This window comes from Protopterus annectens, chromosome 7.part0 (assembly GCF_019279795.1).
Source record: "Protopterus annectens isolate FY-2018-M chromosome 7.part0, PAN1.0, whole genome shotgun sequence".
NCBI lineage: Eukaryota > Metazoa > Chordata > Ceratodontiformes > Protopteridae > Protopterus > Protopterus annectens.
In genome coordinates, this window is record NC_056739.1 from 188,733,468 (window position 1) to 188,747,784 (window position 14,317).

The following is a 14,317-nucleotide window of genomic DNA, read 5'->3' on the forward strand; positions in this document are numbered from 1 at the left end:
ATAGAATTTCCACAAGCTAATGCAGTCTGCTGCTTAAATAATCACTATTAAAATACTCCCACAAGGAAGGGTAAAGGAGGTTTGCATAACAGTTGTATGTCAACAGCATGTAGACACTTGATATTCAGTAAAGATAAATGTATATATTGCAAAAAGCAGACTTTTTTGGGGGGAGGAATAGACTACCTCTGTTCGATGTGCATTTCGATCTTGTGTATTCTGAAGTCTAGCCACCACCTTCTCACAAGTTGCTCCCATTGACGAACTGTGTTCATTCTGTTGAATTGTCAACCTCTGCCCTGAGAGCAGCAGCTGATAAAGTTCTTGTACCTCAGGCAATGACACCTGTAACAACTGGGCTTCCATAAGCAGTTCCTCCAGTTCTGTGCCAAGACCTAAGTGGTAAGAAAATACAAACAATAAATACAGACTCCATGACACAAATTTAATGATTAAGACCATTCACCAAGGAATATACTTTGCACGTACTTAAAAATAAAGTCCTTCAACTTGAACTGAAGAATTACCAACAACCTCGATATCAACACTAATTTATGTTTAATAAACAATACAATCTCCATCTCTACACAGGGATAAAGGGGCTGCTAAGTCATACTGCCAATGATAAACATAAGCATAAATCGATGATGAAGAACAGACAGGAAAGCATTTAGCATACTATTGTATTATCCACCAAAGTAGGAGAAAAATGTAAATATCCATCTTGCTGTCCTGTAAATAGACCATCTAGATAGCTAATGGTCTGAGTGACTAGCCGATGTAAACAAACCTCTGTACAACAGTAAGCACCTTCAGTGAGAAGCATGCATGTGTAACTGCCCCCACTCACTTCTAGAAATCCATGAATTATATTATTTCCTCTCAAAGCTCCTAGTCGACTTTACAGCTTTAACATCTTCATACTTAACTGGCTATGCATGTAAACCTGCTGAAGAATACGAAAACAGATTAATCAAGGCACAATGAACAACCAACAGCAAAGCAAGTTATGGGCTTCAAAGCCAATAATTCTCAGTGGATTGGTAGTAGATTCAAAGGACACAACATGAAACAAAAAAATGATCACAGCAAAAGACTAACTACAATCTGAAACTTAAAAGGGCCTGCCTAATTATTAGTAACAAGAAACACAAGGGGGCTACCACCAATGCAACTGTTCCACTGGCCCTGGCACTCACACTCTGAATATAGTAAATTCCACTTTCGCCACACTTTCACAGTCACTTTCCGGAAAAAACACCTTTCCACGCCACATTAGCACAGTATACTTACTATCTAAGGGATGGCAGTATGGCCGTGTAGAAAGTGCTGGCTGCAAGAACGTTGCCTTGTTATCTCCTCCATTGAGTGAAGTAAGACCAACTGTACTGTTGCTCTGCATTACCTGAAAGGTGAATTAAATCAGGTGCAAGTTTAGTTACACATACTTGTTCCAATACAGAGAATATTAACGTTTACATATAGCTGCAGAGTACACTAATCAGGGCAATGAAATGAGTGGCTTGGCCAATAAAACTACTTAACAGTATTTGGTTCTCCAACTCAGTTACTGGATGTGCTGGTAGATGGAACTGGTGCTCTTCCAAACTGACCATAGAGGTGGGTGGGGGTTGGGTTTGGGTGTGTATTAAGCGCACAATGGAAGCATGCTTGAACAAATCCACACACAGGACATTACTTCATACTGGATATGCATATCTAAGAGTTTCCTTGCTTTCTAAACCTTGACCACCACTAACAGACTCCAGCACCCCAATAACTCTCATATAGGCAAAGTGATTACCACAGAATAAATGCCCTTGAAATGTAAAACAAACCTCAATTCTATAACGAAACTGCAGGAACCATCCATCAGCTGCATATTCAAAGGCCTTCCAAAGCACACACGATTCTGAGGTTAAGGACAGGTTTTCACTGTGTTTTGAAAAAGCATTCCTGATGTGGATCTGCCCAACAACTGACCTTGCTTTGTCAGGATTCTGAAACTTAAAAGTTCCAGTTTCCATAGAAATCCTTAAAGGTAAATAGTAAAGACAGCACAACCACAGCGTCAGAACACTTACAGAACCATAGCTAGCTGGAACACTAAGACTGAAGAATTCACACAGTAACAGACTGTCTTACATCAAAATAAAGGATACTCTCATATCAATTTATCTACAAGAGGAACACAAGTTATTTGGTCTAGGATTGACTCTACCCTCTTCTCCTGTTCCAATTCTTCATTTTTTTCCTCAGAAGCTCCCAGCCTTCACTAAAATGGTGAACATAATGCTGTATATCACACTAGGTAATAAACCCAACTCAAACTTGTAGGCTACCTCATCCCCAACCTTGGAGCAAGCCCACCCCTCGGGAAAAAATACAACAGAGGTGACAGCTACTGTTAACAAGTACAAAATAAATGTATACTTACCTGACATAAATGAAACTCCAGAATCTACAGCTAAATGGGAAAGCTACTTCAGCAGAAGGGATACCAAGAAATCATCTAGCAGCCAACACAGTGTCTACTCAAAGACACTGTAAGAAGGCACAAGTTATATCCAACAGCAAGGCCATTCCCTGGTGGGTCCATGACTGAGATGAATCTTAAAGGAAGACCACTAGATTGAAAGGAACAGTAAAGAGAACCACAAGTCTAAATCCAGAAGTGCCAATATACAGAAGCCCATATCCTATCTACCACCAAACAATAATACTTTGTAAAGGTGTGAACCAGGAACCAAACAAAGCTGTTTACAATGGCAATGGAACCATTTCTAAAAGAAAAAATGAAAACAACCACACCTCTAGTGGAGTGTGGCCTTTGACTGCAGCAGTTCCCAAGGGGCAGTGACCCACCGATGATGAAAGATAATACAAGATGGGAATCCTTGTAAAAGGGTTTGCTTGGTGACTGTCTCCTTTGCTTCCTGAAGGAAAGGATGACAAACAGCTGTTACAACTTTCACACCTTTATTGAATTATCACTGTAAGACACAGGCAAGCATACATTTAGACAAAAGAAAATAAACCATGTTAACTTTCACAGTTAAAAATTATACATCAGAAACAATCTTTACGCAATCATCCTCAATCCAGTATTACATACATTTCTCATAGTTACAGCTTCACAAGCTTAAAAAAAACACTACTTCACATAAAACCATATCCAGCAGTGTATAACCAGGATGTGAAAGACTTTCTCCCTATAACTTCTGTAGCAGGAAAATAGCTTAGAATAGACCTCTGGATAAAATTTGAGTTGGTTCAGGCAGACAACCAACCCTTATGAAAGATCAGATAGTTCTCTATACAATAAAGGGCCTGCAGTCCAGACATACTGCAACCAGATGTGGTAGCCAATAGGAATGTTTTCCAAAACCATCTTCAATGCCACTTAAACAGGTTCAGATGGGGTTAAGGAAAACTGCCGATCATGAAGTTCAGACCATAAGGAGAAAAGTGGCTCTTCCTAAAGGGTAAAATGAATGAACAGCCCTAGAAGGAAATGCCTGAAGAGCCACATCTAAGTAACAAATGCAGCCTCTACAAGGTCCCATGGGCAGCAACAAGAAGCATGCAACATGCCCAAGAAATAAGCAAGGCCCATCTAGTACAGGTACCTTGAGGAAGGTCGGCGTCACCCATCCGCAAAGTGACCAAGACAAGATGTTAGCACTCCACCAAAACTGAAGAACATTTTTCAGCTGATAGACTGCATCTGCTGGCTATAAGCGTTCCATGGAATAGGAGCTCCTGCAGGATCAGAGGGTTTAGTACAACAATTAGACCTTCAGATAGAGCCAACAGTGGCTCCAGTGTGGTAGACCTCCTTTGGCTAGTACACAAACGTTTCCTGGATCGCAAAGGAACCAAGAACCAGAAACTACACTATTCTACATGGACATCTGTACATACCTTCACTAAACATTACAAATCAGATGGCATTTCCAAGTCCAGAGCAGGGTTGGCAAGAGCCATACTGCATGGGTTCCTGGAGAGCTCCACTGCCTCTGCCCCCGCCCTCTCTTCATGAGCTTTTGTATTCTCCCTCATGTTATGACTACTGCAGGAGATGAATAGAAGGACATAGAATAGCTGTGTAAAATCTTACCATAATGATAGCATAACGATAGATGTCCTTCCTCTTCTCTGCTGTACTACTCCAATACCTCCCTCCTTCCCCCTGGTGGTTTGGTTTCTTTCCTTGGATGGTTATACCCTATCTTCCTTGCATTGGACTGCCAGCTCCCAAACCTGGAGTGCCATGACAGGAAGCAAAAAACTGGTGTGATTTTTCTAATAGCTTTCATCTTGTCTAAGTAAAATCTAAGTTATCGATGCACATCCGGGGTGTGCATCACACCTTCTCACTAGAACTTTGTGGAGAAAAGAAAGAAGGTAACTGAAAGGATTGGTTGAGTGACAATTCACTGACTACTCTGGGCACATAAGAAGGGTTGGTACGCAAGGACACACTGTCTTTACAGAAAACCAAAAAGGGGAGGAGAAGAGGCCATAAGGGCCTGGAGCTCAAACACACATCTGGCTGAATTGATAGCTAGGAGAAGCACAGTTTTCCAGGAGCAATGTTGTAAGGATGCTGATGAAGCTGGCTCGAACGGGGGAAGTCTCAGCTTTTCTAGTACAAAATTAAGATCCAAGGGTGGAGGAATAGGTTTCCTAATAGGTCTAATGTGAAAGATGCCTTTAAGAAATTGGGCACTTTTCTGTTAATGGGGCAACAACTTTTTCAGCCTCGTTAACAGTTTTGTCATAAGGAAAGTGTGTGTGTGTGTGTATATATATATATATATATATATATATATATATATATATATATATATATATAAAAAACACACTGGATACCCACCTTGGGCATGAAGGAGGGATTGGTCCTGAGGGACACCCTGTCCACATGAAAAATATATATATATATATTATATATTACACAATCATTTCTTTAAATATGTGTTTGCATAAATATATAAAATGTGTTTAATATCTTACAAAAATATAATTCTACAGTTACTAGATCGCATACACTTGGAGGTAATAATTATTGTGATTGTGTAATCGTATGTATCAAGTGTGCTTGTTATTAGGAAGAACAGAGTTTAAAAAAGACCACGTTCTCTTCTCATTGTTTCACACTGGGCACGTCCGCAGCATATTCATGGTTACGTTTTTATTTATTTTAAATAATGCTGAATCATATCAGGTCATCATAAGAAATTTATAATAACAAATTTTATTCGGGCTGTGAGCTTCCTAGTTGAATGTGTTACCGGATTTTTAAGTGTTCCACATTTTGCCCATTGCTTTTTTTATCCATGTCGTGAGAGGTAGTGCATCCAGTTTTGGTAATGAAAAAATCGACAGCTATGTAAATGTACCAATTTAACAATATTTTGTGAAGATAAATTATATATCTAGGCTGTGGAAGGCTAAACCTGAAGGCAAAGATTGTACTAATATGCTAAATCATAGCATCTGAAAAGAACATAAAATAAATCTACAGCTGTCAACCTCTTATTGCAAGAATCGGGGACATAAATTCAAAACCAGAATTCCCAATTACTGTATGCCCTAACTTGCACTTATGTTGATTTTTTTTTATACTGGACATTTATGCAAATATTGACAATAAAAGACAACTTTCCTTATGATAAAACCGTTAACAAGGCCAAAAAAGCTGTTGCTCCATTAACTGAAAAGTATCAGAAATTGTTTATTCTCAAACTTGCTAGCTGGGGGGAATAGAGGTAGACAGGCAGAAACAGCTGACATATATGGGCCTTCAATGAAGAGTAGGTCAAGCCAGTATTCAGCAATTCACACAAACAGGACAGAAGCAGAGGGATTTCGACTGATAGTGGGCCCTGGTTTCATGAGGGATAGACTGAAATTTTTTCTAATAATCGTCTAGACAGGATTTTACAGCATTAGGTTTCTGGCCTGTTGCAGAACCCCAAGCATGTCCTCTGAGAACAGGTGCCTAACAGGAATTAAAACCCCATCACCCACAGGGTCAGCTGAAGGGTAGATGTGGGGATAGATGAGAGTTCCTTTGTCTTCTGTGACAAGGTCCACCTTGTGAGATAACTTGCGGTGATTGCCCTTGGGTAGATGCATGCAGAAGTACAGTTGTGTACACTTAGCATAAATGTAGATGTTCAAGTGTATTCACTGTTGCAGTCATCACATTTGTGTTATCTGCTAGCAGTAGCCCTCAGTCGGCCTGATTATCAAAGTCTTGGGTCCTGCGTCAGTTGCTGTCTCATCTTCCATGACGTCAGGTAGTCAGGGGTATAAAGCATGCAGCTGACGCCATTACATCAGTTTTTCTTGCCCCAGATGTTAGGTGCCCCCATAATTGGAAGCAATTATATATACAAGGTTGCACCTCCAACAAAAAAGCAAATACACCAAAAAGCTTTAAGCATAGTAAGCAAGAATAGAGGTATAGCCAACAGAAGTCAGGGGGCTGGAGGGAGGGCAACTAGGACTGTAACAGTGAATACACTCGAACATCTACATTTATGGTAAGTGTACACAACTGTACTATGTTCTTTGTGTTTCACTGTTGCAGTCATCATATTTGGGTAGATTCCCAAAGCTAAGGATGGGAGGAGGAAATTAGATAGCATTAGGACCAGCTATAAGGCCCTGCAAGACTGCAGTGGCAAAGCCAGCTTTGGATTTAGAGAAAACTGGCAAATGGTAATGCTTGGTGAAGGTATGTACAGAACTCCAGGTAACAGCTTCTAGGATGTCCCTGGTAGGGACACCTCTGAGAAAGGCTGTAGAGGTAGATGCAGCCCTGGTTGAATGTGGTCTTATCCCCTGTGGGGTAGGTTTTTCATGGTGCTTATTGCAGAAATGAATGCAATGGCCTATCCATTTAGAAATGGTTTGCTTTGAAATGGCCTTTCCCTCTGCCCCTGCAGCAAACGCAACCAGCAGCTGTTCAGATTTCCTGAGAGGTTTAGTCCTGTCCAAATACAATCTAAGTTATCTGTGCACATCTAAGGAGTGCAGTATTCATTCCCCTTTGTTCTGTGGATTAGAAAAGAAGGTTGGTAAATGAATGGCCTGATTAACGGCCACACTGGATACCACCTTGGGCATGAAGGAGGGATTGGTCCTGAGGGACACCCTGTCCACATGAAAAATGATGAAGGGCTCCACTGCCATGAGGGCCTGTAATTCAGACACCCTTCTTGCTGAAGTGATGGCTAAAAAGAAGGCTGTTTTCCAAGAAAGGAATTTCAACTCTGCATTTGCAGCTGGCTCAAAAGGAGGTAGAGTGAGATTTTCCAATACAAAGTTAAGGTCCCAGGCTTGAGTAGGGGCTCTCCTGGGTGGTCTTAAATTTTTGGCCCCTCTGAGGAACTGCTTCAGCAGTGGATGAGAGAAGAGGGGTGGTTCTGTGTTGTAATGAGCTGAAATGACTGAAGCATGAATTTTGATGGAGGAAAAGGTAAGGCCCTTGTGAAGCATCTCAGTTAAGTATTGAAGAATCTGAGGTAAATTGGGCGTTGCTGTGACCATCCCCTGAGTTTGGTTCCAGGAACAGAATCTTTTCCATTTTTCAGCATAGGATTTTCTAGTACTAGGCCTCCAGAATGACATCCAACACTTGCTTACTGAGGGATGATAATGGACAGATCAGGTAATTAGCCAGGCTGCCAGGTTCAGGATTTGAAGCTGGGGGGTGCAGAATCTGGCCCTCCTGCTGGGACAGCAGGGCAGGGGTCTGAGGCAGGTGCCATGGTTCCGGCAGTGACACGCTGCGCAAAAGGGCGTACCAGTGTTGATGTGGCCAGTCTGGTGCAATCAGTATTGTCCTTGGTTTGTCCTGTTTGATGTTTAGTAGTACCGTGGAGAGGAGAGGCAGAGGGAGAAAGGCATAAATTGATAGTTTTTTTCAGGTGAAGGACAGGGCATCCTTTCCAAGCTTGTTTGTGAACATAAGCAAAGTACAAGAACGCCAACCACTATTGTAGTCTTGAGACAAGTACAGCTGCCAAAATAAGTGCTTAATACAAATGCATTACTGAAGACCAAAATGCTGCAGACCAAACTAATAAAATCCAAATTTAATGGTCTGCAGCGTTTTGGTCTTCAGTAGTGCATTTGTATTAAGCACTTATTTTGGCAGCTGTACTTGTCTCAAGACTACATAGTGGTTGGCGTTCTTGTACTTTGCTTGTGTTCAGTTGTTTAGTGAATGCCCAAGCTTGTTTGTAGGGAGTCCTTGTGCAGAATTTTTCCAATTGGTAGTTCTGGGGGGAGGCAAACAGGTCTATATCTGGGCTTCCCCCATTTGTTTCTCAACATGTTGAACATCTTTGGTTCCAGTTTCCACTCGTGTGGGTCCATGAGATTTCTGCTTAGTTCGTCTGCCAGTGTACTTAGCTTTCCTGGCAGGAATTGAGCCTGTAGATGCACTTGGTAGCACAAGGCTGTGTTCCACAGAGCCATGGCTAGTCTGCAGACAGGGTATGTGTGGGTTCCCCCCTGCTTGTTTATGTACTACATAACAGTGGTGTTGTCCATCTTTACCATTAATTGTCCTGGAAGAATCTGGCCCTTGAAGGCTGTCAGAGCATTCTGTACAGCTAACATTTCTTTTTGATTGATATGCAAATACATTTGACTTGGGTTCCATTTGCCCTGAATGCACTTCCCCCCTGCTTGTTTATGTACTACATAACAGTGGTGTTGTCCATCTTTACCATTAATTGTCCTGGAAGAATCTGGCCCTTGAAGGCTGTCAGAGCATTCTGTACAGCTAACATTTCTTTTTGATTGATATGCAAATACATTTGACTTGGGTTCCATTTGCCCTGAATGCACTTCCCTGCCAAGTCAGCCCCCCATGCCTAGTCTGATGCATCTGTTAGGGTTTAGGCGGCAGGGGGTAGAGTGAATGGCAGTCCCTTGTTTTGGTGGCAGGCCTCTGCCCACCAAAGGAACTCTATCTATAGACAAGGTATGATAGGAATCATTGCTTCTAGATCCTGAGAATGTTGACACCATAGGCTTTTTAGATACAATTTAGTTTCTTCATATCCGGTCTTGCATACGGAATTAGGAGAATGCAGGAAGCCATGAACCCCAGGGCCTGCAGTATTTTCCTTGCAGATAGCTGGGTGTTTGTGGCCAGTAGTTTGAAGTAGGCTGTCAAATGAACTTGTTTCTCTGGCGTGAGGAAAGCCATCTGGGAAGTTGTGTTCAAGCTTGCTCCCAGGAATACAGTTTGTTGGCAGGGTACAAGATGTGATTTCTTTTCATTTATTGTGTACCCCAGAGAAGTTGGCAATTTCTGTACAAACGCCAAATGATCAATAGCATGTCCTGGCTTTCTGCCTGAATTAGACAATCGTCCAGGTATGGATATATTTGGATATTTCTTTGGCTGCAAAATGCAATGACTGGAGCTAGGCACTTTGTGAATACCCTGGGCGCAGTAGATAAGCCAAAGGGCAGTGCAGAGAAGTGATAATGCATGTAGCCTGCTTTGAAGTGTAGGTATCTTCTGCAAGATTCCCTTAGTGGGATGTGCAGGTAGGCTTCCTTTAAATCCAGTGTTGCCAACCAGGCATCCTTGCCTAGCATAGGAAGCAGTTGGTGAAGGGTTAGCATCTTGAATTTTGGGATCACCAAAAATGTGTTTAGGATAGAGTGGTCCAGGATAGGACGCCAGGAGTTGTCTTTTCTGGGCACCAATAAAAGTCTTGAGTAGAAACCCTGTCCCCTTTCCTCTTCTGGAACAGGTTGAATAGCCCTGATGCTTGAGAGACATAATTTGCTTTTGAGCCTCTGCCCACTGATTTGGGGGTAGATCTGGCCACCTGTTTAGGGTTGGTAAGGAGTGGAAGTGGAATCTGTATCCTTGGGAAACTATATTTAAAACCCATTTGTCCTGGGTAATGAGTTCCCAATTTTTTGCCTGCAGGGCAATCTTTCCCCTTAAAGGAACAGTCAGTTGTGCAGGGTTTGGAAGATTTAAAGTTAAGCCATTGAGAAAGTTTACCATAGGGGGGAGTCTTACCACTCCCTGTTTTGGAAGTGGGAGCCCCCCACTGCTTCATCCTGTGCGTACCTTGGGACTGAAGCCTGGGTGTTCTGCTGGTTCTGGGTTTGGACTGAAGACCTGGAAGAGGCAGGAAAGGACCAATCTTTAGAGGGCCAATGCCTACTAAATCTGAGAGGCTGTACTTGCAGTAAATCTTTAACAGTTTGCATAGATTTAGCTTTTTCCTCCATCTTTTTAAGTACTGTTTCTGCTTTGTTGCCAAACAGGCAGTCTTGGTTTAAGGGGGCATCCAGTAATTTAGCTTTAACATGATCTAGCAAAGATTGTTCCTTAAGCCATGCATGCCTCCTAAGTGACAGCAGCCCTGCAAGATGCCTCTAGTGAATCAAAACCACATTGCAAAGTATGTTTCCCAACTTGTTTAGCAGAATGCATTAAATCCTGTAAATCTTTATTTTCAGCACAGTCAGGAATCAACATCATTTTCTGTTTAAGCAATCCAGTAATAATGCTGCTGATACTTTTAACATATGAAACTGGCAGTTTAAGGTCCTAATGGCCAAGGTTGCAGAAGTGTATACCTTCTTACCCCATCTATCCAGCACCCTGGAATCTCTATCAGAGGGGGTAGGATTTTTGAAAGTAGTAGCCTTAATGCCCTTGGGTCCCTGTGAAATGATCTCAGGATCCGCAGTAGGATTTTTAAAGAGGAACTTTTGAGAGTCAGGAACCCTGTAATATCTATCAGGTTTTCTGGGAGCAGGAGGTAGAGTCAAGGGCCAAGCTAGATTCAGAGAAGGCATCATCAACAATGTCCAGTACAGGGGAGATAGCTAAAGGTCTGTGTTGGGGCAGGAGTAAGAAATCCGTAAGCCTCTTTTTAGAGGCAGAGTAATCTTGGCTTTCTCAGCGAAAATGCTCCCTAAGAGTATGCAATGTTTCACCAAAAGAGAAATCCTCTGGAGGGGATGCAGAGGGAATAGAGTCCTCTGCATCAGAATCCTCACAGGTAGATAAGGGTAAATCCTGGTCATCAGAGGAACCAGAAATTTCAGAGTCCTGATCAGAAGAATCAGAGAGAAACTCAGCCCTGGGTCTCTTAGAGGGGGAAGAGTGGCTTCCCCTGATTAGAGTAATAAGGTCTTCAGCCATTCTTATTTGTTTTTTGGGCATAGAGGCCTGATCATGCGGTCTGGATGTCGGTTTTCTAGGCATGGATCAAGTTTTAGGCCTAGAAGAAGATGGAGTTGGTTTAATATGCAAGTCAGTAGGAACTGAATACACCCTCAGAAGCCGGTGCATTCACAGTGGCTCCGAACCTATCCAAGGTAGAGACATCCGCAGGTTCCACAGTTGAAGCATCTCGTGGTATACTGGACTCTGAATGGGTCTCAGTAGAGGCCTGCGAATCTGAAGTAGCGGATATCAGGGGCTGTGAAACTGCCTCACTGAGTACCGGCGAACTGGCGACTAGCTTAGAAGAAGCGTTGTCTCAGTCTTTATCTTTGAGTTTTTTTCGGAATGTCAGTAGTCGGGTGGCTTACCGAAGCCATATCTGGATAATTGAACAGAGTACCAAAATATTTAGAAGTGTAAATAAACTGATGACGAATAGTTCGTTGTTTAAATAAGGCACAAACCCGGCAGTGAGGTACGTTGTGGTCAGGGCCTAAGCAAGGAATGCAGTACGAATTAAAATCTTTATGAGGTATTTGCTTTCCAAAAGAAATACAATTATTAACTTTTACTGGCATCGGTTTAGAGCAAGAAAAGGTTTCCCCAACGGGGTTCTTAGCTTAGTTGAAGACTTCGGTTCTGAAACTCGAAAACGAAAATTTCAGGAGTCGGCCGACTGGCACTTGCGAACTGCTTCTGCTTTGGGCACCGCGTGGCAAGAAAGACTGATGAAAATGGCGTCGGCTGCATGTTTTATTCCCCTGACAACCTGATGTCATGGAAGAAGGGACAGCAACCGATGCAGGACCCAAAACTTTGTTAATCAGGCCGACTGAGGGCAACCTGCCAGCAGATTACCCAAATGTAATGACTGCAACAGTGAAACACGAAGATAATCAGAAACATTCCCTTCCAAGAGAATGAAAGAGCATCCACCTTCCAGACAAGAGGGTGATGACTCTGGCACAAAATTGTGGAAGCTGTCTGCTCCTTGGGGAGGCAACGATATCTACTTAAGGAATAACCCACTGGTGGACAATGTTCAGAAACACATCCCTTTGAATCATCCATTCATGGGATTGTGTCAGGGACTTGCTCAAGGTGTCTGCCATGCAATTTTGGTTAGATGGGATGTACACTGCTTTTAGTGTCACCCTGTATTGGACTGCCATTTCCAAAACCTGAAATGCCAGCCTGCATAACAGGTAGGATTTGGTTTCCTCATGCTTGTTCACATACCAGAGGACTGGGAGAAAGAAAGGATGAAAGGTTTGAATGGCTAGCAGCATGGCCCTCATCTCCCTTCTACTGATGTGTTCCCTTTGTTGAGAGCGAGACCATATCCCTTGAACTTGTTTTGAAAAGCTGCCTCCGTCCTACATCTGAAGCGTCTGTGACTTGAACTGGAGGGTAGGGGTTGCAAGGGAAGTCCTGGGTTGAGAGAGACTTGTTGGATCCACCACTGAAGTTCCTTTTCAGACAGGATGACAAGAACTGGAAAGTTTAGAGGGTGTGAATGCTGCATCCAAACAGACTTTAGAAACCACTGGAGTTTCCTCATGTGAAGTTTTGCCAGAGGGAGAATTGGGAAAGTGGATGCCATGAAAACAAAACCTTGAGGAACTCACTGGCTGAAATGTGGTGAAGAGGCAACAGGTTTCTGAAGAAGGACTTGAAGTCCAGGGCCTTTGGAGGAGTCAGAGAGATTTATCATGAGGTTTGTCTGAATCCTACACCCCAGGAAGGTGTGATCCTAAGAGGGGTAAAGAATGGATTTTTTTGTAGTTTATGGTGAAACACAGCCATTGCAGAACAGAAATGGCAAAAAGTTAGCTTTTCTCTAGGATCTCTGGGGAATTTGCCATAAAGAGGAGATTGTCTAAGTAAGGGAAAACATTGATGTCCTGAGCCCGGCAATAGGCAATTACTGGAGCTAGGCATTTTTTAAACACCTTTGGTGCAGTAGAAAGTCCAAAGGGCAAGACAGAGAACTGAAAAATTCCAGTAAGCTACAGAGAATAAAAAACTTTCTGCAGTTGGTGTGTATGGGAATGTGTAGGTATTCATCTTTCATATCCAGGGAGGCTAAGAATGCTTGCAGCAGAATTAAGAGGGAACAAGGTTTGAAGAGTTAACATACAGAAGGTGGATACTTTTAGAAAGGTGTTGGGATGAGACAGATTTAAGATGGGCCTCCCAAGGGCCATCCTTTCTGGGCACCAGGAACATTCTGGAGTAGAAACCTCTCTCTTTTTGGTCTTGAGGGACTACCTGAATGATTCCTTGTCTCCATAGGACTAGAAGTCCCTCAGGGAAGGGAGGTAGTTGTTTCCTTTAGTGGTTGGGGAATGCCCCTGAAGGAAGGAGGGTAGATCCATACCAGGAAACATCCTTTTTGAATGATGAAGAGGACCCAGGAGTTTTCTGAGTTATGCTTTCCCAGGCTGGCAGAGACAAAGACGTGCTGGGGAAGTGGTATGTGAGTGGGCTGAATTGGACAGTCAGAGGATACCAGTCTTGTCTGTAAAAGGCCACTTCTGAACCGGAGTTGCAGGGGCAGCTCTGGATTGTTAAGGCTTCCTTCCATCCTTTTTCATTTTAGGTGGAGGAGGGTATAAAGGCAACCTTTGAGTAATTTCTCTGGAATTTAGGCACTGGAGAGACAAAAATGTGCTTTAATTCCTGCAACTCTTTTCCTTTTTCCTGCAGAGATTTAAACAGATTAGCACCTGCAGGACCAAACAGACCAGAATTGTCCAAATGGACATCCATAAGCTTGGATTTAATATCCTCTGGTAATGGTTGGGAGACATAACCAGGAGAATCTCCTTAAAACACAGCCGGATGCAGCTGCCCTGGAACATGCCTCTGCAGCATCACAGCTGCATTTGATGGAGTGGTAGACTAACTGTGATGAAACCTCCTAGCACAGATGCAGCTGAAGTTTTATTGTCCGAGTCGGGTAAATTTGAAATGGCCTGTGAGAGTTGAGAGAGAAGGACCAAGGCAAATTTGGTCATGTGCCTGATAATTCTAAATACCAAGGTGGCTTTCCAGGTTCCAGCTGTCCTTACCTGAAGGAAGTAGACA

General features: G+C 42.8%; 1 protein-coding gene across 1 annotated transcript in view; it reads right to left on the minus strand.

The window, feature by feature from the left end:
- Positions 1-14,317, minus strand: part of KDM5B (lysine demethylase 5B) — a 2,307,736-nt gene that overhangs the window by 131,196 nt on the left and 2,162,223 nt on the right. Inside the window, exons 22-23 of the mRNA XM_044076151.1 lie at positions 1,294-1,414; positions 187-395 (exon numbers count right to left, since the gene is read on the minus strand). Coding sequence (XP_043932086.1) covers positions 187-395; positions 1,294-1,414 — 330 coding nt within the window. The remainder of the gene's footprint in view (positions 1-186; positions 396-1,293; positions 1,415-14,317) is intronic.